This window comes from Malaclemys terrapin, chromosome 1 (genome assembly GCF_027887155.1).
Source record: "Malaclemys terrapin pileata isolate rMalTer1 chromosome 1, rMalTer1.hap1, whole genome shotgun sequence".
NCBI classification, from domain to species: Eukaryota; Metazoa; Chordata; order Testudines; family Emydidae; genus Malaclemys; species Malaclemys terrapin.
Genome location: NC_071505.1, coordinates 153,724,831 through 153,752,611, shown reverse-complemented (window position 1 = coordinate 153,752,611; position 27,781 = coordinate 153,724,831). Strand labels below are relative to the sequence as shown.

The following is a 27,781-nucleotide window of genomic DNA, read 5'->3' as shown; positions in this document are numbered from 1 at the left end:
GCAGTTGGCCCACTGACACTCAATAGATCCCACTGGAACTAAATCTTCTATCCTGGAACAGGGGGCGGCTTGCGAAAATTAGGTCAAGGAACTTCCCAGTTGCTGCTGACCTGATCAGACCCAGAAAATCAATGGTAAATAAACCACAAGGCCAGTTTTAGCCTAAAGGAAAATATTTTTCAATGGTGGTGCCTGGGACATAGGCTGTAAAATGCAAAATATGTTAGGCTCATTCTAAAAGAAAAAGTGTACATTTTAAAATGGTTTTACTAATGGTGGGGCTGACCAAAAAGCCTGACTCGTATCATAACCCTCTCCCTGCCCCCCACCTCTCCCTCCCCAAAAAAGGTTGTGGGGATGTTTCTATCTGGTCTTTGCACCACAGGCTGATTTTTAGTCCTACAGATAGGTGAAACATCTCCACACCAGTGCAATAGCCACCCCGCTCTCCCAAATCTGGTAGGGTCAGTGCACAAGGTGATGCAGCTGCTGCTGACAATTCATCATAGCAGAGGGTAAAATATCAATTTTTTTCTTTTAAAAAAATAACATGCTAAATAATGTTGATTTTTAAAAGTTAATGTTAAGGAATTTTTCTTCTGGCTTTGAAGAAGCGCAGCTTCCCTGTCCCAGCCTCCGCCAGATTTCACAGCACTTTCTGTAAATGCATCCATTAAGTGTTTATTCAGGCTATAGTCAGCTCTTTATATCCTCTGCCCCTAGCAACAGCAAAATATCCTTACCGGAGATCCAATCTGAAGTCCCTTGCAGTCAATAGAAAGTCTCCCATTAATTCCAGTGGGCTTTGGCTCAGACCCTGAGAGCTGATGTATTGACAGTACACCAACAAACATTACTTGAGTCTGGTGAAAAGCAGCTGAAGGCTCTATCTCATTTGTATGCCTTAGTTGGCTTTCCTTTTAACAGCAGGAAAGGACACATGCTTAAAATCAAATCTAACCCAAGTTTATTACCCTGAAAACAGGCTACTAATAACAATAACATTGAATCAATGCGGTTGTGTTAAGGGGACAGGATTTTTATTACACAAATGTCAGCAAAGTCAGAATTATGTTTCCCCTAGGAACTTGTGAAAAATCACCATTTTGACTTTGAGGCGTATTAAACCACCCATCAGTTAGGACAAGCCATCTACGGGTAGCTTGGCTGCTTTCAGGCATTTCTCCATGGGAGGGGAATATATACCCTATAACTGCGCTGGCTAATTGTTTTTTAAGGCAACCACTGTTGACGTTTTTATTATTCAGATCCCTCAGAAATAGTCACTGCATCATTCCTCAGAGGCCCTTCAGCAAGGATAACTCTGAAACCAGAAGTTTTTGATGACCACTAAGGCATACTCAGAGAACAAGACATTATGGGTAATTATATGTCTAGTACAACGCTGGCTGAAAAGCTGACTTCCCGGCAAAATTTAGCTAGACTGGATTTTCTTTTCAGGAACTTAACTATTTGTGTGATACTGTCCCCCCCACTCCCACCCCCAAAGATGATAGCATGGGTGTGGTTCTATTTGACTGTATCATCATGTGACGGGGCTTAACCCCCATCACTTCCAGGCATGGGAAAATACCGCAATGAGTCATGCTCCACACTCGGGATGGAATGATTAACTAATTGCCTCCTGGTCAGAGGAGGTGGTGCTCGATCTTATAAGTAGACTGAGCTCCCTGAGTCTGGGGAGAAACTGCAGAGGAGACAGGTCTTTCTGGGAGAGAAGCCCTAGGTTAAAGTTTTACAGATCAGTAACAATGGAGGAAGAACCACTGCATGAGAAGCCGTGAGATAGGGCTAATAAGAGACCTACACTGAAGGCTGGGTTGGGGGAAGAGCTATTTCTTGTGAAGATTTGTTTGGACTTTTATTATAACTTGTTTGCGCAACCCTGGAAGGGGCTTAGACTTTTACATGAACTGGGCAGAGGGCCAAGCCCCAGAATACCCGAAGTGGGAGATGAGAGAAGATGCAGGCTGAGAAGGGTCATTGTAGATCTGATGGAGAGATGAAGACCCCCTGCAATGCACTGTCTACACACAACAGGGTGCCCTAACGAGGAGGACACACCCTTACACCTCGCAAGAAGAAGTTAGTGACGGGCATCTAGCAATCTATGCTTCGTTACCTAAGCACTTTTTAAAAAACAGTTCACGTGCCCTTTTCTTTCATGAAAGCACAAGTTTGTTTGGGTTTTTTTAGTGCTTGTATACTTTGTGGGTTTGAGTGAATTTAAAAAAAAAAATCTGAACACAGTGGTATGTGGCTAAGCTGTACTCTTATAGACTGCCCAGTGTAATGGTGGCCTCTGCTAACGTTTCAGCAGATTTAATAGCAGATGTCATGATCCCTAGTCAGGAAAGCACTTAAGCATGTGCATACATATGAGCTTCAAGTTAAGCACAAGCTTTCAGTGCTTTCCTGAATAGTGATGGACTTAAGGATGTGTGTAAGTTCTTTGCTGAATCAGGGCCAGAGTTCTGTAGTGAGGCTTCATGTTACTATGAGTTTCACTTTTATGAACTCCGGAACATTTACTAGCATTTTCAGAAGTATTGTATCTAAAGGATTTATATGGTCCCCATCACTGCAGTATCTGAGCACCTCACAGGCTTTACTGCATTTACCCTCAAAACTCCCCTATGAGGTAGGTAAATGTTATTACTCCCATTTCACAGATGGGGAACTGAGACATAAAGAAAGTAAGCGACTCGATCAAGGTCACACAGGAAGTCTGTGGCAGAGCAGGGAATTGATCCCAGGTCCTAGGCTTGTGCCTCAACCACTGGACCATATTTTGCTAATAAAGTAACTGCAATGGTCAAAGGACCAAAGTTCATTTTATGATGAGTGAACCTTGCTTTTATTCTTCTGTGTTCATTCATATATTGAATACTTTGAAAGATGTGGTCGTTTACATTGAGTCTCCCAGTCACTGTGAATTCGTGAAATTCTGCTGTATTACATTTTTTTTGTCATGGAGCTTTTATTATAAACAGACAAGAAGTTAAGTAACTTACATGGTACGCTGCACTTCCATAGTCAGCTTCTGCCTCAAGGTTAAAGCCTTGCAGCAAATGGATTATACTCCAAGGACCCCCTTTTACATTCCTTACTGAAGCAGAGCTCCTCCCAAAGTCAGCAGCTTTAATAGAATCTGTCAGATTCAGAATGGAAGCGTGAGTATTGAAGTAATCTGCACTGAGATTCTAGCCCACAGTAAAATCAAGCATTCTGGTTTTATTCTGTTTGTCAAACAGTTTCTCAGGGGATTCTGGGTCCTCAAACAAATAAAGTACAATAGCATAGGGAGAAAGATACGGTGTGCAGGGTATTGGAACGATGCCTCCGATCCTTTGGGCTGCACGATGTTTTTAACTGATGTGAACAAAAATGTTTCTCATCTGTTAACGCCGAGACAGCCAAATGATTACACTCAAACTTTCCAAAGAAAAGATTTGCTTCTGAGATGAGGCCAAGCATCGGAAGCTGCTGCCCAGAAGAGATTTCATTCTTGATGGGGAGAGAAAAAGTTATAGACTATTGCTGCGAATGGAAATTCCATCTCAACTTTATCTACAGCATCATGATTTGGCAGTGCTGTCATGACCTCCACTCCTGTTAAAGTAGCAATATCGGAGCAGCAAGGGGCAAACCTCTGTAACTCAACGAGCTGTTTAAACAAAAACATGTTGAACCCTACGTCGAGAAAAACATAACCTAATAAGAAAACCTACTAAGCAGATGGCCTTGGGGAAGGTCATGTGGTAAACAAGAGTTCTCCAACCCAGAGCCTGTTCAATCCAAAGAATATGTATATTGTATAAAACTAGCAAATAACTTGTTTTATTAGGTCTGAAAAACACTGTGGTAGAACAAGATGTTCTGCCAGTGGTGAATGCTAGTTAGCATCTATCAAATGACTATGAATATGTTGATTATCAACAGGTTTCTTTCGCCTTCAACTCTTGGCCAAGTGCTATGTAGTTTTCTGTATTTCTGTAGTTAACAAGATTTAAACTTTTTTTTAAAAGTGTCATTTTTGGAGGCTGAGCTTGGAATTCCATGGAGTTTTCATCATTTAAAAGGATTTTTATATAACTGCAGTTTCTGCAGAGACCTGTCAGAACAGGAAGTAGCTTCAGAACAAGTTAGCACTGGAGTGAGAGCAGACATTGCTTCTGACTAAAGTTGTGGAGAGACACAAATGGCAAAGCCTGGATGTCCCATGTTTGATCTTATTTTGAGACAGACACACACACACACCCAGCCAGTCTTCCCCATAATAACACTAGCAGATCATTTAAAGGGCACAGGATGGCCTCTCCTGTATACTTTAGTACCTTTCATGGGAGAAGGAATTTCTTGGGGCATGGACACAAGATGATCGCCCAAGCTGTTAGTATGTTTCACTTGTGGCACCTTTAATGTTTGTATGGTTTGTATTCCGTCTCTGAGAGTAGGAGAGCCTCTGGGAGAAAGTAGGATTTGTTGGGAAAGGATTTGGATGATGCTGTTCAGATTGCAGACATCTTCATTCTCCTGCTGCTGTCTACAGGGGCCTTCATCTAAATTCAGCTTCATGATTTTATACTCTGGCTGATGGTGTAAGAAGCAGGCAGAGCCCAGAGAGACTTTTCAAATCCCAGCTGGAGTTTCCAGAACTATGTGTTAGAAAAATCAACTGTGGGCTCGTGCACCAAACAAATCTAGTGTGGAATCACAGAGAGAGAATAAATTTGGACCCTCCCAATGTCATTTGTATAAGTTTCTTTTCTATCTGTAACTGCAAATAAACACTGTTCTCTCAGACTGTGAATTCCTGCCCTGCGAACGCAACTGGGGTCGGACAAGTATTACCTCAGTGTGCATTCAGACATTATTAAAACAAATTACTCTGTCGCAGCACAACTAAAGCCCATTCATTCATTCATAATGGTGGAGGACTGGGCAATGTCCCTGAGGGATGCTGAAAAGAATTGGTCTGTTGTAAGCTCCCACACTAAGTTATTTAAAATTGATTTATTTTGCTAATATCACATAAATGCTCCCAGGAGAAGATAAAAACAAACAGATTGATGCTGATTTCGCCTTCAAACTATTTCCTGAGACGAGGCAATAAGCACTGAGTATAGAACTTGCTGCTATAGAAAGATATGGCTGTGTCCATGGGGCAGTCGTTTCCCTTTGTGCCTCACAGAATTTGTGCGGCGAACATCTTAAACTACGGTGTATTTGTGTTGCACGATTTGGCCCAGGTTTTCCAGACTGACAGACCTGCAGGTGGCACAAGTGCAGAGGGGCATGAGGGCAAATGTGGCTTCAAGTCACCTTTGTGTCTCCCCAGGGCTAGTGCTGGCCTGTGCTAGCCCATTCCCTACCTTAAGACAGAGTCGTCTGAAAACCACTGTCTTTTCCATTGCCTGCCAAAGGTCCCTATGCCTCCAGCCGCTGAGTGTCATCACTGTATAGAGCTAACCAAACCATGTCCCCTTTTCCCCTGCTATGCCCCCTACACCTGGGAGAAGACGGGCTCAAGCCCACAACATAAGGATCTGGACTAGGTTTTGATTAGGTCTATTATAGAGGTTGGTGCCAACTACAAAATTTGGATCCACATTCAGATTCCAAAACACTGCCAGTTCCCCAAAGGGGTTTCTGTGCCAGGGTTTTATCTTCTGCCCCAGAATCTATTTAATGGTGCATGGACTGTACCAACATCAGCATATTATAAGATTCTGTAGACTCTAAACTTCCTTCCAGCGGCATTAACAGACAATGGATTTTACTTTTGAGAGGAGAGGTGATGCGTATTGCCATTAAGTGTAGCATGCTAGCTGTACGGTACTAGCCTGAGGCATGTGCAGAGAATTAGCAGCTAAGTGAAAGGTCCAGAGGAGCTCTTTTGCCTGTTAGAATGTCTCAGACCGGCTGGCTAGCACCACACTCTGCAGAATTCCCACTGCTGCTCCGAAAGGGAGCGGCCCGCATTCTCCACAGTGCCTGGGGTGAATGCCCTCAAACTAATCATGCTCCCAAGCTGGCTGTCAGTGCCCCACTGGACATATTAATTGAGCAACCAATCTAGTACTTTGGGGACTGCAACACCTATATTAATATTAGCAGTATTTGTACTATCATAGTGCCTAGATGCCCCAGTCATGAACCCGGCTCCCGTTGTGCTAGGTACTGCTCTGCTCCTGCAGTGGGAGTCAGCGAGGCTTTGGGCACACTCTTCTGTCCCCCATCCCAGTGAATCAGTTCATGGGCAGCCCTAGCTTTTGCTCTAAACTATTAGTTCTATGCCTGCCAAAGACTCAGCTATTGATCCGAATACTGCCCTGGGGAAGTAGATCCTTGAGATTTTGCTGCTTGCCTCTGACCTACTCAACAAGTACATTCAGAGAGGCTCATGCAGGAACAGCAGCTGTCTGATTGGAGACATAGGGGGCAAACTGCTGAAAGCAGCTCAGCGCTAAATGATTCCCTAATTAAAAAAAAAAGAGAGAGAGTCCCCGGATTGTGTTTATGTTCCTGGCCCCTTGACCCTGTGGAAAAAAAGAGACTCTCCCAAAGCCCCTAAATGAAGTGAGCTGTCCAGGGACATTAATCCTACCAAGCAGTTATTCTGTTGCCCCCCAAAAAACCCTGCATCCTCGTGTCTGAATCACACAGGGCCACCTTGATAATAAACTGTGGTCTTTAGATTTAGATCTAACGTGAATTGCTGAGGGCTGTGTTTTGAATGCACCGTTATCACAAGGCTAGTTGTTGTCTAGATCGCCGTGACCATTACACTGAGCTGGTGCTCAGCTGGCAGGCAGGGCAGAGATAGCTCAGCTTTCACTCTGGAATGTAGTTGTCTAGGCTTGGTGGTACCATTGTTTTCTCCGCAGTGCTGGTGAACCGTGTTGCTTTGACAGCCCCGGTGAGGCTGAAATCATCACTTTATTCACACGCAGTAGCTGTGAAAGTTTTCCCTCATGCTGTGTCCTGCCAACGTGCCTCAACTCTGACATAAAGGGAGCACCTGGAGGGGTGAGAGGGGAGTGCTCTCTCAACTGGGTTTCTGTTTAATCCATGGCCCCTGAGACATGATTACCAGCAAGGAGCCCAATTAGCGCCAGCAGTGACAGTGGATCTGTGAGCTGGACGTCTGCCATCAGATGGTGACAGCTTTTGGGCTCTGCTGTTCCAGGTTCAGGAAAGTCCGGGGGTTCTGTTACCAATCCAGTGAGCCACAGAGTGCCACAAAAGTTCCCATTTTTTGTGTGAGGACCTAGTTATGGTGCCAATTAACTTGGGGGCCCTGTTCTCCCACCAAGGGATACTAATAAGTCCTATTGACGTCAATGGGAGTTACTCATATCCTCCCAAGAAAGAATAAGTCCCCCCGTGTGGGCTCTTAACATCCTGTGCTACCTTCCAGAGAGGGACAAAATGCTTCAGACACAATAAAAGCTCCTCTCCTCCATCCGAATAAACCTTTACTGCAAATTTAGAGGGAACCATCTTGGAGGGGGAGGAAGTTGTTTCGCATTTTAAAACTTATTTTAAATCGATCTCGGCTTCAGTAATGGGAATGGCAAAGCACCACGGGAGCCTGTTCTTGCACAGTCTGCAGCCATTTTGCAGACCCAAGAGATCTGGATCATTGAGATGAGGCTGAGGTAAAATCTGAACATTTAAAGCCGTGTCACTCAGACTGAGGCTCAGGAGCCACAACTGGCTCTTGAATGTGTCTCCTGCAGCTCTTTGTAGCACGATATTAAACCACCGTGTGATTTAATTATTAACCAGTTTGTTATTAACCAATCAGGATGCTTTTACTAAGTTATTAACCAATTGTAGTTGATAAAATAATAATACTTGGTCAGTCATTTTGCTGGGAGAATAATATTTTATGTGTGTGTGTATATATATATAAAAAAATAAATATGAATATATAGTACTACAGTAAATGAAACAATGAATTCACGTTACTGTGGCTATTTTGGGTAATGTTGCTTGCTAATTTGTCTCCTGAACCAGTCAGGTCTGAGTGTCACTGATTTAAAGGCTTATTTGGCCCCCTGAGTTCTTTGAGCTTTGTCTGGCACTAGTTAAGACTAAGGGACTTAAGGTTTGTCTACATGATGGATTTTTGCTACTCTGATGCAATCCCACCCCTGCAAAGCCCCAGTGCCGATGCACTGCGCCAGTGCTACACCACTGCAGACGATGTCTTTGGACCATACCCGTGCTAGCGTGTTTTGAATCTGTAACTACCAGTGGGTGCAACACTCAGGTACTCAATTACTAATTCCCTGATGGGAGCAGGGGTGGGATTAGGGCAAAAAGGAGTTGGGATTAGTGAAAACACACATCTGTCATGATTATACTGCCCTTCTCCCACCCTATGTCAGTCTTGATTACTTAGAATGCAAGAGCTACAGGGCAGAGACTGTCACTTACTATATGTATGTTCAGCACCTAGCCCAATGGGTCCCTGATCTCAGCCAGGCTCCCTAGGTGCTCCTGTAATACAACTAAATAATAATAAAGAAATTATATATATACTGCACGCTAATGCTTTGTAAACAACAAACTGCGATTCTGCTTCTTTATCCATAAGATGTTTCTGACTTTGGTAACAGTTAAAATCACATGGGATTTACAATGTAATACAAACTCTGGAGAAAGCAACTGAATGGGGGTGCAGCTGGGAAGGGGAAGGATGAAAAAGTAAGAATGTTTGTGTATATGGGACATAATTAGTAAGAGATGGGCTGGATTTCAAAAGGAAATGGAAGGCCCTTAAGTGGAACTGCAAGTATTCCAAATTGGAACCAGCTACAAATTTATGAGAAATCCTTGTGCTTTCAATTGTAAATATTTACATTGCTGTGTTGCCTCAATAAGCTGCCAGATAAGATTCCTGAGGGAACTTTGTTTGTTTATTTTGTTTTAAATTTTAGCTAATCTGCTTTTGATTTATCCTGTGGGATTCAATTCTCACATTGCTCAGGCGTACGTGTTCCCTTGTACTTATAGATCAGAGGGAGGAATGCAATATATACATGCATCATCTGTTAGCATGCAGCTGACTACAGTGACTGGAGTTTGACCCCATAGGGAATTTTAAAAAGTGAACGTAACACTGATGAAGGATGCTGCATCGATAGCTGTGAGAACTGGGGTCCTTTGCTGATCCACATAACTGTCACAAGAGCTGCGCAAGCTTCCCCATACCATCCTGCCATTATGCGTCACCACAACTTTGGGTAAATGGGCCTTTTCCCTCCAAAGATCTGTGGCCTATCAGAGCAAGGACCACTCTCTTGTCATCTGTATATAACCGTTTGTTCTTGTTGAAAGTCTCTGGGTAGGGATAAAAGGGGTAAAAAACAAGGGTGATGTCATGGTAGGGGTCTACTACAGACCACCTAACCAAGAAGAAGAGGTGGTTGAGGTTTTTTTTAAACAGCTAACAACATCATCCAAAGCACAGGACTTGGTGATGGGGGACTTCAACTACTCAGACATTTGTTGGGAAAATAACAGCAGGACACAGATTATCCAATAAATTCTTGGAATGTATTGGAGACAATTTTTTATTTCAGAAGGTGGAGACAGCTAGTAGGGGAGAGGCTCTTCAAGATTTGATTTTGATACATAAGAAGGAACTGGTTGAGAATTTGAAACTGGAAGGCAGCTTGGGTGAAAGTGATTACAAAATGATTGAGTTCATGATTCTAAGGAATGGTAGGAGGGAGAACAGCAAAATAAAGACAATGGATTTCAAGAAGGCAGACTTTAGCAAACTCAGGGAGTTGGTAGGAAAGATACCATGGGAAGCGGGTCTAAGGGGAAAAACAATAGAAGACAGTTGGCAGTTTTTCAGAGAGACGTTATTAAGGGCACAAGAGCAAACTATCCCACTGCGTAGGAAAGATAGGAAGTATGGCAAGAGACCACCCTGGCTTAACCAGGAGATCTTCAATGATCTAAATATCAAAAAAGAGTCCTACAAAAAGTGGAAACTAGGTCAAATTACAAAGGATGAATATAAACAAATAACACAAGTATGTAGGGACAAAATTAGAAAGGCCAAGGCACAAAATGAGATCAAACTAGCTAGAGACATAAAGGGTAACAAGAAAACATTCTACAAAAACATTAGCAGCAAGAGGAAGACCAAGGACAGAGGGGGGGGAATAACAGAAAATATGGAAATGGCAGAGGTACTTAATGACTTCTTTGTTTCAGTTTTCACCAAGAAGGTTGGTGGTGATTGGACATCTAATGTAGTGAATGCCAGTGAAAATGAGGTAGGATCAGAAGAGGCTAAAGTAGGGAAAGAACAAGTTAAAAATTACTTGGACAAATTAGATTATCTTCAAGTCACCAGGGCCTGATGAAATGCATCCCAGAATACTCAAGGAACTGACTGAGGAAATATCTGAGCATTTAGTGATTATCTTTGAAAAGTCATGGAAGACGGGAGAGATTTCAGAAGCCTGGAAAAGGGCAAATATAGTGCCCATCTATAAAAAGGGAAATAAGGACAACCCAGGGAATTACAGACCAGTCAGTTTAACTTCTGTACCCAGAAAGATAATGAAGCAAATAATTAAGCAATCAATTTTCAAACATCTGGAAGATAAGGTGCTAAGTAACAGTCAGCATGGATTTGTCAAAAACAAATTATGTCGAACCAACCTGATAGCTTTCTTTGACAGGGTAACAAACCTTGTGGATAGTGGGGAAGTGGTAGACGTGGTATATCTTGACTTTAGTAAAGCTTTTGGTACTGTCTCGCATGACCTTCTCATAAACAAACTAGGGAAATGCAATGTAGATGGAGCTACTGTAAGATGGGTGCAAATTTGGTTGGAAAACCGTTCCCAGAGAGTAGTTATCAGTGGCTCACAATCATGCTGGAAGGGCATAACGAGTGGGATCCACAAGGATCAGTTCTGGGTCCGGTTCTGTTCAATATCTTCATCAATGATTTAGATAATGGCATAGAGAGTACACTTATAAAGTTTGCGGACGATACCAAGCTGGGAGGGGTTGCAAGTGCTTTGGAGGATAGGATTATAATTCAAAATGATCTGGACAAACTGGAGAAATGGTCTGAAGTAAATAGGATGAAATTCAATAAGGACAAATGCAAAGTACTCCACTTAGGAAGGAACAATCAGTTGCACACATACAAAATGGGAAATGACTGCCTAGGAAGCAGTACTGCGGAAAGGGATCTGGGGATCATAGTGGATCACAAGCTAAATATGAGTCAACAGTGTAACGCTGTTGCAAAAAAAAGCCAACATCATTCTGGGATGTATTAGCAGGAGTGTTGTAAGCAAGACCTGAAAAGTAATTCTTCTGCTCTACTCTGCGCTGATTAGGCCTCAACTGGAGTATTGTGTCCAGTTCTGGGTGCCACATTTCAGGAAGGATGTGGACAAATTGGAGAGTCCAGGGAAGAGCAACAAAAAATGATTAAAGGTCTAGAAAAAATGACCTGTGAGGGATGATTTAAACAACTGGGTTTGTTTAGTCTGGAAAAGAGAAGACTGAGAGGGGACATGATAACAGTTTTCAAGTATGTAAAAGGTTGTTACAAGGAGGAGGAAGAAAAATTGTTTTTCTTAACCTCTGAGGATAGGAAAAGAAGCAATGGGCTTAACTTGCAGCAAGGGAGGTTTAGGTTGGACATTAGGAAAAACTTCCTAACTGTCAGGGTGGTTAAGCACTGAAATAAATTGCCTAGGGAGATTGTGGAGTCTCCATCATTGGAGATTTTTAAGAGCAAGTTAGACAAACACCTGTCAATGATGGTCTAGGTAATACTTAGTCCTGCCATGATTGCAGGGGACTTGACTAGATGACCTCATGAGGTCCCTTCCAGTTCTGTGATTCTATGATTCTCTCTAGGTGGTATATTTCTGATAGCCTATTGCCCAATCCTGCTAAAACTCATGGGCCAGACTATGATCTCAGTTACACCAGTTTAAATCCAGAGTAACTGGATCACCTTAGTTCCTTTCCCTTCTCTGTGCCTCAGTTTCTCCACTTTTAAAATGAGGATAATGACACTCATCCACCTTTGCTTTAAGATCTACAGATGAAAAGAACTACACAGAAGCTATTATTATCACTATATTTGACTTCAGTAGAGTTACTTCAGGTTAGGGTGACCAGACAGCAAGTGTGAAAAATCGGGACGGGGGTGGGGGGTAATAGGAGCCTATATAAGGAAAAGACCCCAAAATCGGGACTGTTCCTATAAAATCGGGACATCTGGTCACCCTACTTCAGGTTGGTACTTGTGTACCTAATCAGATCCCAGATATCTGGGGTGAAATTTGGGCCTCACTGGAGTCAATGGGAATTTTACCATTGACTTCAATGGAGCCAGAGTTTCATCCTTGGACTCTAGGTGGTGTTGCATTTAAAATGGTACCTATATCCAAGACCTTGCTCTTCAACCATTAGAATTAAGAACTTGGAATTTTCAAAAGCACCTGAGGGCATTAGAAGCACAAATCCCATTGACTTTCAATGAGACTTGTACCTCTAACTCCCTTACGTGCTTTTGAAAACCCTGCCTTTGGCCAACATGATTCCTCAAATGACACGTGGGTGATAGAGGGCTGAGAACACCAACTCGCTTTGCATAGGCCACCAAGCAGCTACCAAACGGTAATTATGTTCTATCTCTCCCTCCTCCCTTGTGTCTGTCATGTCAATTTAGATTGTAAGCACTTTGGGGCAGGGACTGTCTGATTCTCTGTGTTAGCACAGTGGGGCCCCATTCTGGGCTGGTCCCAAGGCATTACCATAATAAGCACGAATAAAAATAATAATAAAGTAGCCAGCAACCTTCAATCAGTTCCAATCGATGGGTGACTTTAAGCCACAAGGTGGAGGTGAAGAGCCCCATCTCCTGTTACCAGTCCCTTTGAGCCATGCATTCAGTCTGCTGAAGGGTAGCTCTTAAAAACCCCAGATCACCTTGCTCCCCCACATCAAAACTTCACATAATTAAAAAGCAGATATCAGCAAAATAATAGCAAAAGCTCCAGCAGGAATCTATTTGTGTAGCCCATCTAGGGGCTGACGACAACCCAAAAGGAAAAAAAAAGTTTTCTCTAGTCTGGCAAAACAATTTTCATAAGAACAGCTGCTATTTGCAAGTCTTACATTTGGTCTACTGTCCTGCAGGGGTAAGAATTGGACAGCATGTTTACTATGATTTCATAGTCCTCTGTCTGGGCTGCCAAAGTAAGCATGTTTTGGATGGAAATCTGTATTAAAAGAAAAAAGTAAGCTTGGCAGCAAAATCAGGCTTCACATTCACCTCCTACCCGACTTGGTTTCTTTTAATCCCTTGGCATGATACAGGGGAATACGATCCTCTACCATTAAAAGAAATTAAGCACCATACTGTATGTGACTTGAGATTTGCTCCCTTAATGGGATGACCGAGGCTAATGGAATCTGGTTGTAAATTGAAAGGTGACAATGGAAAATGTTGCAAATGTTCTCTCTTCCCTTCAGCACCGATATGGCTGTTGTCCATTTCTTGATTATTATTATTATTATTTTTGTCTGTGGGGAAGGGAAGGGGGCAAAAGGGGAAGAGATTTCTTTCTGGATCGCTCTTTAAGAACTCTTCCTATTCCCATTTATCGTCTTTATTGCAGCTTCTTAGAGCTAATATCTTGGCCTGTCTCCTCCTTCTCAAATAGAAGCTCTGTAAGTGATTTTGTGGTTTTCCCATTCTGAGGTACACGATGAAGCTTTTTATAAGACAAAATGATATTTTGTTGTAACCGGAGCCATATATAATTGAAGACGTTGATGTAGCAAACACTGACTCCCTACAACAGAGTTCCCTAGTCAGTATGTTGATTTTATTTCTGTTTTGAAGAGCCTTTGCATGCTCATTACATACACGTGGCAGTGCTTGTAGATTTCAGCCTTGGGAATGTTAGCGACTCAGCCTAATTTACCTCATTAGCATCAGCATGTGAGCTCATCTTCCATGCTAAAGCAGGGCTGGATCTGATCAACATTTGGATGGGAGACGTTGAAAGAAAACCCAGTGTGCTGCAGAAAGTGCTGTTGTTTAATAGATGCTACATTTCGCTCACGTCAGCACAACGCTGGGGCATTAGTTCTGTTGCTGAAAGTGATGTCTTTCATCAAATATTAATGGACATAAAACTTACACCCCTTACAGGCATTATGTCATTCTTTGTAAGGGTGTTCTCTCCAGTTTCCCGCCTCAATTCAAACACAGGGTTAATGGCATCTTGCCCAGCCAAATTCCACCCCACAATTTTGATGTGATGTTACTGTTCTTCACTTTCTGTCCTAAAACGGTTGAATTGCTGAGCTGTTTCGTACAGCTGCTGTATTCAGCCTCAGAGATGGCTGCATTGTAGTAATGGTTGAGATACTTCTTGTATCTGCAGCAGTTTGTAAACGCCTTTGGGATCCTTCAGGATGAAACACGCTGTATAAGTATAGACTGTAGTATTTTCATTTTAAAGTTAAAGCCAATTTACCAAAGAAAGCATACTCTTAAAGGAGACCTGCAAAGGATTTTCTTCTTTAAATTGTGCTCATATCCTTTTTTCTGCTTCTTTCTGGTTTATAAAGAGCTAAAGTTTTTTTGAGAGGAGCGATGGGAAGAGGGGGAGTTACACTTTTTCTGAAATTTTTTGTACATTTGAACAGTACAGTTTCAAATGTGATCTTCCCTGGTTTCCCTGGAGGCCATTCTGAGTTCTAGTCCTGGCTGTACCACAGATTCTCTCTGTGAGTTTGCACAAATCATTCAACCACTCTCTGCTTCATTTTTCCCCATCTGTAAAGTAGAGTGAATGCATTCCTTGCTTCACAAGGGGTTAGTGAGGCTAAAAGTGTTGCTGTTGGTGAAATGTTTTGAGATCTTTCAATAGGAAGTGTTATTGAAAGACAAAAGAGTAGTATTCTTGAGTGGGTAGAAACAGGAGAGGTGGAAGACCACTAGGGAGTAATGCGAGAAGGGACTTAGGGTGTATAGTTGTAGTGGAGGCATGGGGTTGTTAGGGGGCCGTGGTTGTCATGGTCATGAGGAGGCAGTGAATTGGAGGAGTGGGTCAGGGAAACCTCATCCCCTGGTAGGTAGGTTTCTTTGTGCTGAGGAATCTTTCCCTGTGTTTTGTGGGGATTTCTCAAAACAGGGAAAACCCACCCATTACGGGGTGAGATTTCCCTGGCCCAACCTATAAAATGTAGGGCCAGCTTTAAGTCCTGTCAGTCAGCCAGCCTCCACAGGCCTGTTTGACTGAGGAAATGATGTGGTAGGTGTTCCCCTCAAGATTTTGGTGACTGCCCCATGGAACTGGTGAGCAGTGACCCCATTGGCTTCTCCAGAAAAAAGGAAGAATGAGCTCGTGGACAACCCCCTGAAGATGACTGGAAATGAGAGGGAATAACTACCACAACTGCCAAGAAGACTCCAATTTTGTGTCGTGTAGAACCTAATGTGGCAGTTATGGGAGGGTTATTAGCCCATGAGACATGCAAGGGGAGCAGGGGACTCTGATTGTTGGGTGTATTTCACTAGAGTGACTTGATGTTTGTCTTTTCTCCTTAACATTGGCCTAGCACCCTCTTATAAGGTAACTAGACACCCCAGTTGTCTCCGGGGAGACATGGGTTTCGGACAGAGAGGTTGGGAGGGCAGGCCACAAGATGATCCCTTAAGAAGTGGAGCATAATGTGAGAAAATCTGAGAGCCACTGAATTCCAGCACTGTGATGGAGGGTGTTTGGGGAGCTATAATGAAAAGTCTCCTTCCACAGCATGACTTTGACTCTGTCTGCTTTGGCCATGGTGTGAGGTTGAAGCGCCACCTAGCGCCTCTTGCTAGATCTTAGCCTGTGGTGATGAACAACTATTTTCACCTGGGAGGGTTGGAAAGCTCTCTATTCCCAGCACACCTCAGCTACAAGTAAGAGAATAAAATGTAAAGAACAAGCCTACAAGCCCACCTTTTAGGGAAGTGGGGAGGAAAAACTTTGACGCTGCCTTTAGACATCAAAATGAAGCATATCCATTCTCTTCTCCCCCGTTCCCCATAGGCTGCTTTAGTCCTGTCCTTGCAGGCAACTCTTTGCAGCTAAATAGCAGCAGCAAAGCTGTGAACTCTCTTTTCCTCCACCTTGCTTATCTCAGTGACTTGTTACCTTGAAGGCTACTGAATTTCAGCAGGCTGAAAACTAGGAGAAATAAGGCTAAAAGATGACATCGAAAGAATCTTGGTAAATTTAAATAATGTGATACAAATACTTTAAAAGCAGCCTCTGATACAAATTTCCTTAAAAAAAAAAAACAGTTTAAAGAAACCAGCTGCACTCAACTCCCAGGAGGTAAAACTTGCTCCAGTTTATTCTCATATGGTCAGACACTGCTGTTGCACCTGTGCAAGGCCGTTAACTTCAGGGAGTAAGTGTAGGGTTTAACTGAAAGCAGCATTCAACGTATAGAGTGCATGCAGGATTTTGTTTCAAGTCTCTTGCTAACGTGTCCCCTCTTGTTCAGTCAGGGCTAACCTGCTTGTAATCAGTCACTGGGGATTATATATACATACACTGGGAGGACTAGATGCACACATCTTCTCTTTCCTTTTCTGGGCTGACTTTGGACACAGCCCCAGACTTCTGGATCTTGAGGTTCAGCCACTTTTTCCCCACCAGCTCAGTATCTGGCACACCTTTACTGCTCATAGAAGACTTAGAAGTTTTTTGTGGGCACTTGAACTGGTTCTTTTCCCTTCCCTGCTGGTCTTCCCTTGTAGGCTCATGTCTCACAGCTGCCTGGGCATTTAAGAAAGTAGGAGCTCCACGGTGACCAGGAAGTCAGTGATAGTACAAAGTGGGGAGAGTGTGACTGATACACAGAACAATAGGGATCAACAGCAGCAAACTGCCCTCCAGCACTCACCGGTGGTGCAGCTGGGTCTGGGTCGCTGCGCTTCCTGCTGCTGGTGAGTGCAGGCCCGGCCCTCCTGCAGTCCTTCAGGAAGTGGGGGGCGGGGTTGGGGTGGAGCAGGGCGGGGGCTTTGGGGAAGGGATGGTGCCCCAAATTTCCTGGTGCCCTACGCAGCTGCGTACTTTGCATATGGGTAAGGACGGCCCTGTAGACAGAGGCCACTGCAGAGTCTCAGTTTCTAGTGCAGCTGTGTTTATTTTCATTAGGTAGCAAGGAACCTTTTAGACAAGGGAGATCAGGTTCCGAAAGGCAATTCTCTACTGGAGCAAATGGAATAATTTGTAGTGAATAACATACTCGACAAACTTAACCTCTCGTTCTGTTTGTGGATTATGTGTGAGCATCTATTATTTATTTGTATTACTGTGGAGCCCTAACAATGGATCAGGACCCCAGTGCGGTAGGCGCTATACGAACACAGAACAAAAAGACTATCCCTTCCCCAAAGAGCCTAAAATCTCAGTATAAGACAAGATAATAGATGGATACTGGCAGAGGGGGCACTACAGGAAAATAATAAGACAATACTGGTCAGCATGATAGGCAGTTATCCCAGCATACCAGCTGCCTAACTGTGGTCAAGTTTTTAATAGGCATCAAGGCAAAGGAGACTCTTCAGAGTGGGTTTGAAGAAGGACAATGAGTTAGTTTTGCAGATGTTTATGGGGAGTTTCTCCCAAGTGTGAGGGGCAGCAGGAGAGAAAGCAGGAAGGTGCTTGTTTGAAAATTTAACAAGTGGATGATGGAGGCTGGCATCATGGGCTGAGTGGAGGCAAGAGTTGACCTCTCAATAGTGAATGAAAAATAGGCCATGAAGGGCCTTGGAAGTAAAGGGTTGTCTTAAATTAATTCACTATTCAAAATTCTTTGCCAAATGCTTTCTGTGAATCATTCCTAGTCTAGATTGCATGGGCTGTTTATGTGAGTACTTAGCATTCAATCTTTCTAGTTACGACTGAACACATCATATAGAGCAGGGGTCGGCAACCTTTCAGAAGTGGTGTGCCGAGTCTTCATTTATTCACTCTAATTTAAGGTTTCGGGTGCCAGTAATACATTTGAACGTTTTTAGAAGGTCTCTTTCTATAAGTCTATAATATATAACTAAACTATTTTTGTCTGTAAAGTAAATAAGGTTTTTAAAATGTTTAAGAAGCTTAATTTAAAATTAAATTAAAATGCAGAGTCCCCCCGGACCGGTGGCCAGGACCCGGGCAGTGTGAGTGCCACGGAAAATCAGCTCACGTGCCGCCTTCGGCACGCGTGCCATAGGTTGCCTACCCCTGATATAGAGTTACTTCTCTTTCCTTACTGTAGGGTTACCATACGTCCGGATTTTCCCAGACATGTCCGGCTTTTGGGGCCTCAAATCCCCGTCCGGGGGGAAATCCCAAAAAGCCGAACATGTCCGGGAAAAGAGGGAGGGGCCGGCGCCGCTGGGTGCTGGGCCAGGGGCCGGGCCGGGGCTGGCGGTGCTGGGCCGGGGGTGCTCGGCCGGGGGCTGGCCCGGGGGTGCGGGGCCGGGGGTGCTGGGCCGGGGGCTGGCCCGGGGTGCTCGGCCAGAGGCTGGCCTGGGGCCAGCACCCCAGGAGCTGAGCCAGGCTGGAGACACCGGGGCCGGGGCCGGCCGCCAGAGGGAGCCGCTCGGTTGGGGGGACAAGACTGGGCCGCGCCTCCTCCCTCCACCCCCCCAGCTTACCTGCTGCCTGCTTCAAATGTTCGCGGGAAGCAGAGGAGGGGGCGGAGTTGGAGCGGGGACTTTGGGGAAGGGGTGGAGTTGGGGCGGGGCATGGGCGGGGCCGGGGCCCTGTGGAGTGTCCTCTTTTTGGACACTCAAAATATGGTAACCCTACCTTACTGGTTAAACATAACTCTTAGATTCATGTTCCTGCTGTGCCTATTCAGACTTTAAAAGTTAAAACTGGTTTTCAGGAACGCTCTTTAATCTTTGCTATTTCTCTAAACATTCCTGCCAACAAACTAATTTCCTAGAATATTTGTGCAAAGTGAGAATACAGAGGGCACCAATGCCTCTGAAGTAAACTCAGCTTTGCTGAAGTGAATAGTCATGGAAGATCCCCCTAACTCTAGTTTCCATGCTAGCAATATAAATCTAAATTTTGGTGGAGGGGCAGGGGGGTTGGAATTATTTAAACTAGTAGCTGGAGGCAAGCTTGTCTGTGCTGCAAAGCAGTTAAATCAGACCATGCAATCTGCTAGGCCCAGCAGTATCATTACAAATGAGAACTCAAGGAGCCGGAGAGAAGAGTGAATAGGTGACCCTGGGGGACAATCTAGACCAGTGGTTCTCAACCACAGATCTGGGGCTCCCTGGTGGGTCACAAGCAGGTTTCAGGGGGGCCATCAAGCAGGGCCAGCGTTAGAGTAGCTGGGGGTCAGGGCACAAAGCCAAAGCCCCACTGCATGGAGCTGAAATCCCCGGGGCTGCACCCCAAGCCTGAGCAATGTAGCTGTGGCGTGGGGCCCCAGGCAATTGCCCTGCTTGCTACCCCTAACAATGGCCCTGGATTTTATATGCAGAAAACCAGTTCTTCTGGCACAAGTGGGCTATGGAGTTTTTATAGCATGTTGGGAGAGGGGGAATCAGAAAGAAAAATGTTGAGATCCCCTGATCTAGACGTTTGTCACTTCTGAAAGCTGGTGGGATGAAGTCAATGGGATTACTGTAATTCCTGAACATAACTAAATACAGGGGAAATGGATTAGGTTGCTAGGAAAGCTACCGGGGCTCTTAGTAGACACTACAACAATATAAATAAAGAATAATGGTACTTAAAGTGGGTGAATAGTAATATAGCATCTTGTGACTTAGGAGCTCAGTACTTTACCAAGCTAGATATTATCCCCATTTTGCATGTTGGTGTAATGGGGTTAAAGGGCTTGATCCTGCTTCCTTTTTAATCAACGTGAGTCTTGCTATTGACTTCAATAGGAGCAGGGTTAGAGTCAAGATGAGTTACACCAACCTTGAGACTTGTTCAAGGTCATACAGCAAGTCACCGATAGAGCTAGGAATGAAATTCATGGGTGAAATCCTGGCTCCATTGAAGTCAATGGCAAAACTCCCATGGGGTCAAGATTTCACCCCATGTCTTGTCTCCCAGCCTTGTGTGTTACACTGACTCTGTGTTGGTACTGGGTATGACAAGACTTCATAGACTCTATCAAAAGAGATTTTCTGGGTGGAGAGGACCGAGAGGTAGCACATGTACAGAAACAATATCGGGACACCAGACCAAATAAACTGGAAGTGTAGTACCAGCCTCTGGATTAGAACAAGGATGATGGATGTAAAATGTGAAGAGCAATCATGGAGGTGGCAATATCTAACACAGGGGTTTTCAGCCTGTGGTTCATGGACCCCTGGTGATCTGCAGACTATGTCTAAAGGGTCAGCAAAAGGTAACTGAAAATAAAGTTTCAGATCCCAGAAAGGTGTTCTGTTTTTCTGATTGATCAGAAGTATGTGAATACCCCACCTACAGGTCAAAACCTGGAATTGTTGTTGCTACCATAGAAGCCCACAGTTTAGCGCCTTTCTCATGCTGCGTTAAATGCCGAGCCGAGCACATGCAACATAGTTGAATTCTGTTCAGTCAGTTTACAGTCTAAGACTTTTATGGTAGGGGTCCATGGAGCACAGATTAAATTTCCAAAGGGGTTTGCACCTCCACTGGAAATGTTCTAGGGATCTGCAAATGAAAAAAGGTTGAAAACCACTGATCTAATACAACACTAAAAGGCAGTGTCTCCTTTTGTGACTCTGTAACATCTGAGCTGGTTTAGGAAGCCCGCATGGTTGAGCCACTAAGTAACAGTCAATTGTGCAGAATTAAATGTAACACTCCTGCTTGCTTGCAGGGTGGCTTCAGCACAGTGGCACTGAACTGCAAGGAAAGGAATGTGCATGGGTGCACTAGTGATGGAGGAAAAGAGCAGGGAGAAACTCCACCCCAAACTGGTGATGTTCTTCACATCAGAGAAAAGAGAGGACTTGTGTGTAGTAAAGATGCTTAACTCACATGTGGCCAGTCAAGCGTCTTGGCTCTCCAGGTCACAGAGTCAGGCTGAGAGCCTGCGCTGTACAATTTACCATACAAGGTCTGGCTAAGTCCTGGCCTGGGTTAAACAATCATGCAGCTACAGGGCAGCATTCCTATCTAGCTCTACAGAGGGGGGACAAGTTGCTGTGCTGGCTAACACAGCATGAGGCCCAGAGGGATGTGGTTAGCCCTCAAGTCAGGATGCAAAGTGCTGACTTCTGCAGAAGCAACCGGTGGGACTCCCTGACCTAAGCTTTCTGGTGTTGTGGGAGATGTGGCTTTTGTGCAAAGAAGGGATAGTCTATGTAACCTAGAGCCAAAAAGAGTGAGAAAAAACAGTCTGTTTAATAGCAGCAAGAGACTGGGCCTGGAAAAAATTAAATTGACTTAGTCAAGCAGATCAAGGCATATGAATAACTCCTGAAAGGCCTAACAAAACTAGGTAACTGGGCAACAGGCTGGCAGGTGGAATCCAATTTAGACACATGCAAGGTAGTGTACACTGAAAGAGGCAATCTGCTATACACAGCTGGGCTCTGATCTACAACAGCTATAGGCTCAAGGGAAAAAATTCAGTCTTGTTGACAATGCAGTGAGGGTGACTGCTCAACACCCAGGGGTGGGCAAAAAGGGAATGAATCTCTGGATATATTAAGACAGCAACAGAGATCGTTATGACAATGTCACTTCTATGATGATTGGGACTTTCAAAGAAGCCCAGAGGAGTTTGTTGGCCATGTCCCATTGCAATCCATTGGGAGTTGGGTGCTAAACGCCTTTAGGTTCCTGGGAAATTCCAAGCCAAGGTACTTCCTCACCTTGAATTCAGTGTCCAGCTCTGGCCACCTCTATGCAAAAAGGACACGTCAGAAATGGAGAAGGGCAACAGGTGTGTTTAGGAGATTGAGGAGTGGGGTAGCTCTTCCATAGGAGGAAAGGTTTGAGTCAAGGGCTATTTACAGCAGCTTGGAAAGGAGACCAATAGAGAGCCGTGTTTTTTCTCAACCGGGAGGGTCACAAAAGGCTATCAGGGGATCACGAGATGTTGAAAATTGTATTACAGTCTAAAGCAAAGAAAATTTTACCCTCCCATCCCCATGGCCTGCACACCCTTCCCCTTCAAGGTCAGGTGGCCTCTGTCAACCTCTCAGTGAGTACACGCAAACAGATCATACAGGCTTAGCATAAATACATTTTTTTTACTCTTACTTTTATAGTAAAGAAAAGAGGTCATTAAATTTTTTTATTTCAATTAAGGGCTCACCCACCCAATAAGGTTGAGAAACACTGGCAGAGAGGACAACTGCCTTGTCCTATTTATCTCTGTCAATAACACATGGACAAGAAGCCCTTTGATGAAATTAAAAGATAACATGTTTGAAATGGATAAACTCATTTTTATATGAAGTAAATTAAGCTTGTGCTGCAATTATACTTAGACAAAATAGCTTAATAAGATTCAATGAAAGGTTTCAAAACCCCCTTCTGCAATTAACATTAGCTAAAATAAATATTACAAGGGCCAGCAAGCCTTATGCTTCAAGATAAACTGAGTACCAGCTGAGGTCAGGGAGAAATTACCCTGGCTTGGTCCATTATTGCACAATCCCAGTAGACGCATTATTGATGTTTTGCTTCTTTTCCTGAAACATTTGGCATTGGCCACTGTTAGAAACAGATTAATGGAGTGGCTGGACCATTATGCTATTGCAGTATGTTAATGCCTGTGCTCCCTGAAGGAGGAGATTCCACCAGGGGAAGACTCCTGAGAATGACTTGTAACTTAGTACAGATTATAGAAAACATTTTGTGTTCAATGGGGGACCTGAAAAGTTATTCAGCATGTCTGTGAACCATCCTCCTACAAAATGGACCTCCTCAATAGAGAGTGTTTCTTCTCAGGATTGGGAGGATAAGGAGATACTCAGCTGATCTTCCATTCCAGCTGATCTCTCATCTAGTAACCAATGCCCTTATTATTACAGTAGACTTGGTCAGTGGGTGTTTCACTCCTCCTCCCCCTCACAAAGTGACACAGAACTAATGTCCAAAACTGAATGTCAGATTTTTGGATTGCTGAAGTCAGGGCAGCCAGTGAGGACCTGTGAGCACAAGAGCTGTCCATGGTGAAACCAATGGCAGGAGGTCACTCTGGCCTTCACAGTGCTACTCAATTCCCAGGATGGGGACGGGGGTGACAAAAAGGGAAAGAGGAAACAAGAGGAATTGATCAGCAGGCAGATATGTTTGGAGGCACCCAGTGGCTATGCAGATCCTTGCTTCCCAGAATCCCATGAAGAAAGTGTTTGGTGATGGAGATGCTCTTCTGGAAGGAATCCAGTATCATTAATCTTCCCTGCAACCTGTTCCCCTTCTTCACACAGGTGGTGAGTCGGGCCCAGCTGGATTCTCACGTTGCTGACTGGAGCCCTGGTGGGAGTTCTTCACTCACTGTTACTTCATACACTGTGTTGTAGATCATGTTTTCCTTCTGCACATAGCTGGCGTAGGGCTCCAACTCCTGCTGCTCATTACTATCCTAGTAAATCCAAGGCAATAACCATGAGCACCAGGACTGGATTCTTTTGGAAATAAAGTTCTTTCTGGACTCTTAAAAAGTGTGAACTGAGCAACAACGTTTCCCCTCCCCTAAATGTAAGAAACGCAGGGAGCAAGGCTCTACGGGTATATGAATGATCACAGGCTGATGCTATGGAAACAGTTGATGGCATGTCTGCCTTACAGATAGAGCCATCAAGAGGCAGCATGGTCTAGTACCTAGCACAATGGAGTGGGGCTCAAAACTGGGATCAGTGCCTGGTTCTGTCACTGACCTGCTGAGTGAACTGGAAACGTTTACTTCACCTCTGTTTTCTCATCAATGCTCTGTCTCTTATCTATTTGGACTATAAGATCTTTGGGGACTGCCTCTCACTATGTCTTTGTACAATACTGAGCAAAATGGGGCCCTGATCTCAGTTGGTGCCTAGAGGTTCTATTGTAAACCAGTAATAAATAATAATAATCCAGGCTAAAACTGCAAAATAAGGTTAAGTTCCAATCTATGCTAATGAGGATTTCATGATGTGTCAGCAAAAACAATCAATCGTATTTAGGCTCCTAAATGCCCAAATGCCTTTTGAAAATGAGACTTGGGCTCCTCAATCATTTAGATGTTGCAACGCTGAGGGCAGAAATGGCTAAATACCTTTACAAATCTGGGCCCAGGTGACTTGCTCAAAGTCACCACAGGAAGTCTGGGTAGACAAACGATTGACCTTAGCTCACTAGAGCCCGTGGCTAGCACTCTTACCACTGACCCATCTTCCCTTTCCTGTCCTTAGTCAGCTCACCTGTATTGTGATCAAATCATGTTACATCAGAGTTAACTATTGTTAAAGTGTGGGTCTAGCTCTCATTTTCGCTAAGGACTCTTTACACTGCTCTGGCCAAAAAGGAGCCTTAAAGGATATTCAGAAATTTCCAGATTCACAGTCCATTTTGTTACATGACATCTTTCCTTTTGTAAATTTAAAAAAAGTTGTTTCTCATTTAGAGCAATAAGAAAAACTTTCGAAACAACCTCCTTCCCCAGCCACTTTACTGTAAAACCACTAGGTGTATCACAGCTATACTCAGCACACTCTTTGGGGCATGATCAGGGAGAATTGTCAGAGCTGCTGCTTTTTGAATCACAAGAACGCTAGTTTGAGTCTTGACTGTGGTAGTGCGCTACAGGCACATATTACAAGTCTGAATCTTGGTATTCGGAGCGCAGATGGACTCTGTCCTGCTTTGTGTCAAGTGACAGTTTGCGGAACACAATTGCACCTGCAGAAAGCAGCAAGAGCCAAAATCTGACAGCTTCCCTTAAAATATAAAACTGTTCCCAGTTACTTTGGCAGCACATCTCAGATTTACTGACATCTGACTTACATCCTCTTCCTTACCTGCATGTTGTGTGTGGGAGCAGACTCAGGGATTTTGGACTTATAACAAATTCTGTGGAAGGGAAAAGAGGAAAAAAAGACAGGAAAAAAAAAGTACAACAAATTCTACCTTCATTGTTAGGTTGGGCCACTGAGACCGCATATCTTGGAGCAGGAGGGCCCTGCTATTGAGAGAGTCTGTAATCCACAACTAACGAACCCTGTCTTCCTCAAGTCATCAAGAAGGAGGCTAAATGTCATCTCTTAGATCCTTCACTGGGTGGCTCTTGACTGAGGGTTCTCAAACTGGGGGTTGTGACCCTTGGGGTTACAAAGTTATTACATGGGGGGTTGCGAGCTGTCAGCCTCCACCCCCAAACCCCACTTCCCTGCCAGCATTTATAATAGAGTTAAATATAAAAAATGTGTTTTTAATTTATAAAAAGGGGGGTCGCACTCAGAGGCTTGCTGTGTGAAAGGGGCCACCAATACGAAAGTTTGAGAACCACTGCTCTTGACTCTGATGTTTTGATCTCCTCACAATACATTTGTGAAGTCCCTACTCCTGCCTATGGGAGCCCCGAGCCCATTGGGAGAGCAGAATAGTGGAGGCAAGGTCCTCTGGATGGATAAGAGCTTTGCGCTGAGCAGGGCCGGCTCCAGGCACCAGCCCACCAAGCATGTGCTTGGGGCAGCGCCTGGAGGTGGGCGGCATGGCGGGGCCCCGGCCAGGCTCGCCGCTCTCCCCACAGCGCTCCGGGTGGTCGGGGAGAGCGGAGAGCCGCGGCGGGCTCGCCGCCCTCCCCCCGGCACTCCGGCCGGTCGGGGAGAGCGGAGAGCCTCGGCCGGGCTCGCCGCCCTGCTCCCGGCGCTCTGCCGCCGGGGAGAGCGGAGAGCCCCGGCTGGGCTCGCCACCCTCCCCCCGGCGCTCTGGCGCCCTCCCCTGCCGCGCTGGGGATGGGGGGCGGCGGGGAACTTTTTTGCCTAGGGCGGCAAAAAAGCCAGAGCCGGCTCTGGCCCTGAGTAAGCTTTACTCTACATGAACTAATCCCCTTCTGAGGGAGGAAGAGGACATGAGGCTAAGCAGTTGGAGCTTGGACTAGGGGGAGATAGGAGCTGAGTGAGGGGTTCTTCTGGAATACCACTGACACCAGGAAAGAACATCCCCGTTACAAATTGTCTATATTTAAATACAATGCTCCCTGCTGCTTTACCGTGAAACTGCATCTCTCTGACTCGTTTAAGCAAGGTCTGATGGAACTGAAGTGCAGCTCCAGCCAGCAGCGTCCCTCACGCAACAAAGGAATAAAGATTCTGCTGCTTGATTCAGCTTTATTAACCTTCTGACAGGACAGTCCTCCAGAGCTGGGTGACATCTGTTTGGTAGGGAAACCGATCCCTGAAAGTGCTGACTCAAAGAAGCAGATTGAGAGATTCTGTAGTTCGTAGAGAACAACTTTTACTTTGCCAGCTCTCCGTACTGACAGGAAGCTTCCCTGGAGTCAGGAGGTGGCATCTTATGTGTCCCATGCCCACCCCCTCCACCAGTGTATCATTCACTTAGATACATTGTGCCTTTTTGTGCCGCATCATGCCACATTCTGTGTGAATGTGACAGAATCAGAGATGCTTGGGTGTCATCTGATGTGATATCAAATAACACCTAAAGTTTCTGCTCAGCTCTAGACAAACTGATTCCTTAGTGACATATCATACATACCTGCCATGGTGGAGTTTACAGAGGAAAATTAAAGCCAGAATGAAGAGGATGCCCAGGAGACCAGCAGAGATGGCGAAATACTGAAGAAACATGTTTCCATTGTCTAATAAGAGAGAATCATGATTTTCTAAATAGGGAGAATCACCATTTCAGTTATTTCCTCACTGATCAATTCCTTTATTGTGTCCATCTGAGGATCACAAGGTGCTTTATACATTAATTAAACCTCACAGCCTGCCTGTAAAATAAATAGTATCCCCACTTGACAGAAGGGGAAACTGAGGCAAAAAGGTTAAATAGCTTGTCCAAGGTCATGCCTCGAGATTTCAATCTGAAAATGAAACCCATATCTCCCAATAGCCAATCATGCACTATAACTACTAGATCATATTGCTCTGAAGGACTCTGCATCTCTCACCATTCAAGCTAACTCCTATATGACTTCAGAGCAAAAGAGCAAGGAAAATTAAATAAAACCATCCAGATAACAGCCATTTACTGTTCAGATTATGAGACTGTTACCCATTTTGAGGTGCCCAGACACTAGAATGTGCTCTCCTCCCCTTCTCCTTTCACAGTCCGGGTGGTAGGATTCGTATTTGCATCCCAACAAATTTTGTTTATGCTTCTCTTTCAGTTGAACGTCTTGTCCATACAAGCAAGTGACAATTGTGACTCCAGTCCCATCAATGCCTCCCCACTCCCAATAAAGTACCACAACCCTGGCCTAGAGGGAGTAGGATACTTGAATCTTTATGGCCCAAGTCATGATATCACACATGTCACTGACTCTTGGTCACTACCAAGCTGGGCCAAATGTGACCTGGTGACGTCACCGTGAAAGGCTCCATAGCCATTGAACAGTCCCCTAACCGACCCAGTCCCCCAGGTTAGACATTTGTATGGAAAGGAGATAAGAAAAAGGGCCCACTTCAGTCTTATATTGTAGAGAGTATTTCTGCAGCTTTTATAGATTTCCTTCTCTAGACATTTTATGAAGCAAACTGGAATGGTCAGCT

The 27,781-nt window shown here is 44.5% G+C and overlaps 1 protein-coding gene across 3 annotated transcripts in view; it reads right to left on the bottom strand.

Annotated features, from left to right (window-relative positions):
• Nucleotides 1–642: 642 nt before the first annotated feature.
• Nucleotides 643–27,781, bottom strand: part of LOC128845451 (cell surface glycoprotein CD200 receptor 1-A-like) — a 41,891-nt gene continuing 14,752 nt past the window's right edge. Inside the window, exons 4-6 of one of the 3 annotated variants that reach the window (XM_054044201.1) lie at nucleotides 26,763–26,865; nucleotides 25,064–25,115; nucleotides 643–3,528 (exon numbers count right to left, since the gene is read on the bottom strand). In XM_054044201.1, coding sequence (XP_053900176.1) covers nucleotides 3,298–3,528; nucleotides 25,064–25,115; nucleotides 26,763–26,865 — 386 coding nt within the window. In that variant the 3' untranslated portion in view covers nucleotides 643–3,297. Of the gene's footprint in view, nucleotides 3,529–5,023; nucleotides 5,293–22,342; nucleotides 23,653–25,063; nucleotides 25,116–26,762; nucleotides 26,866–27,781 lie in introns of those variants that run through there. The other 2 variants (XM_054044194.1, XM_054044209.1) reach the window with 2 other exon arrangements.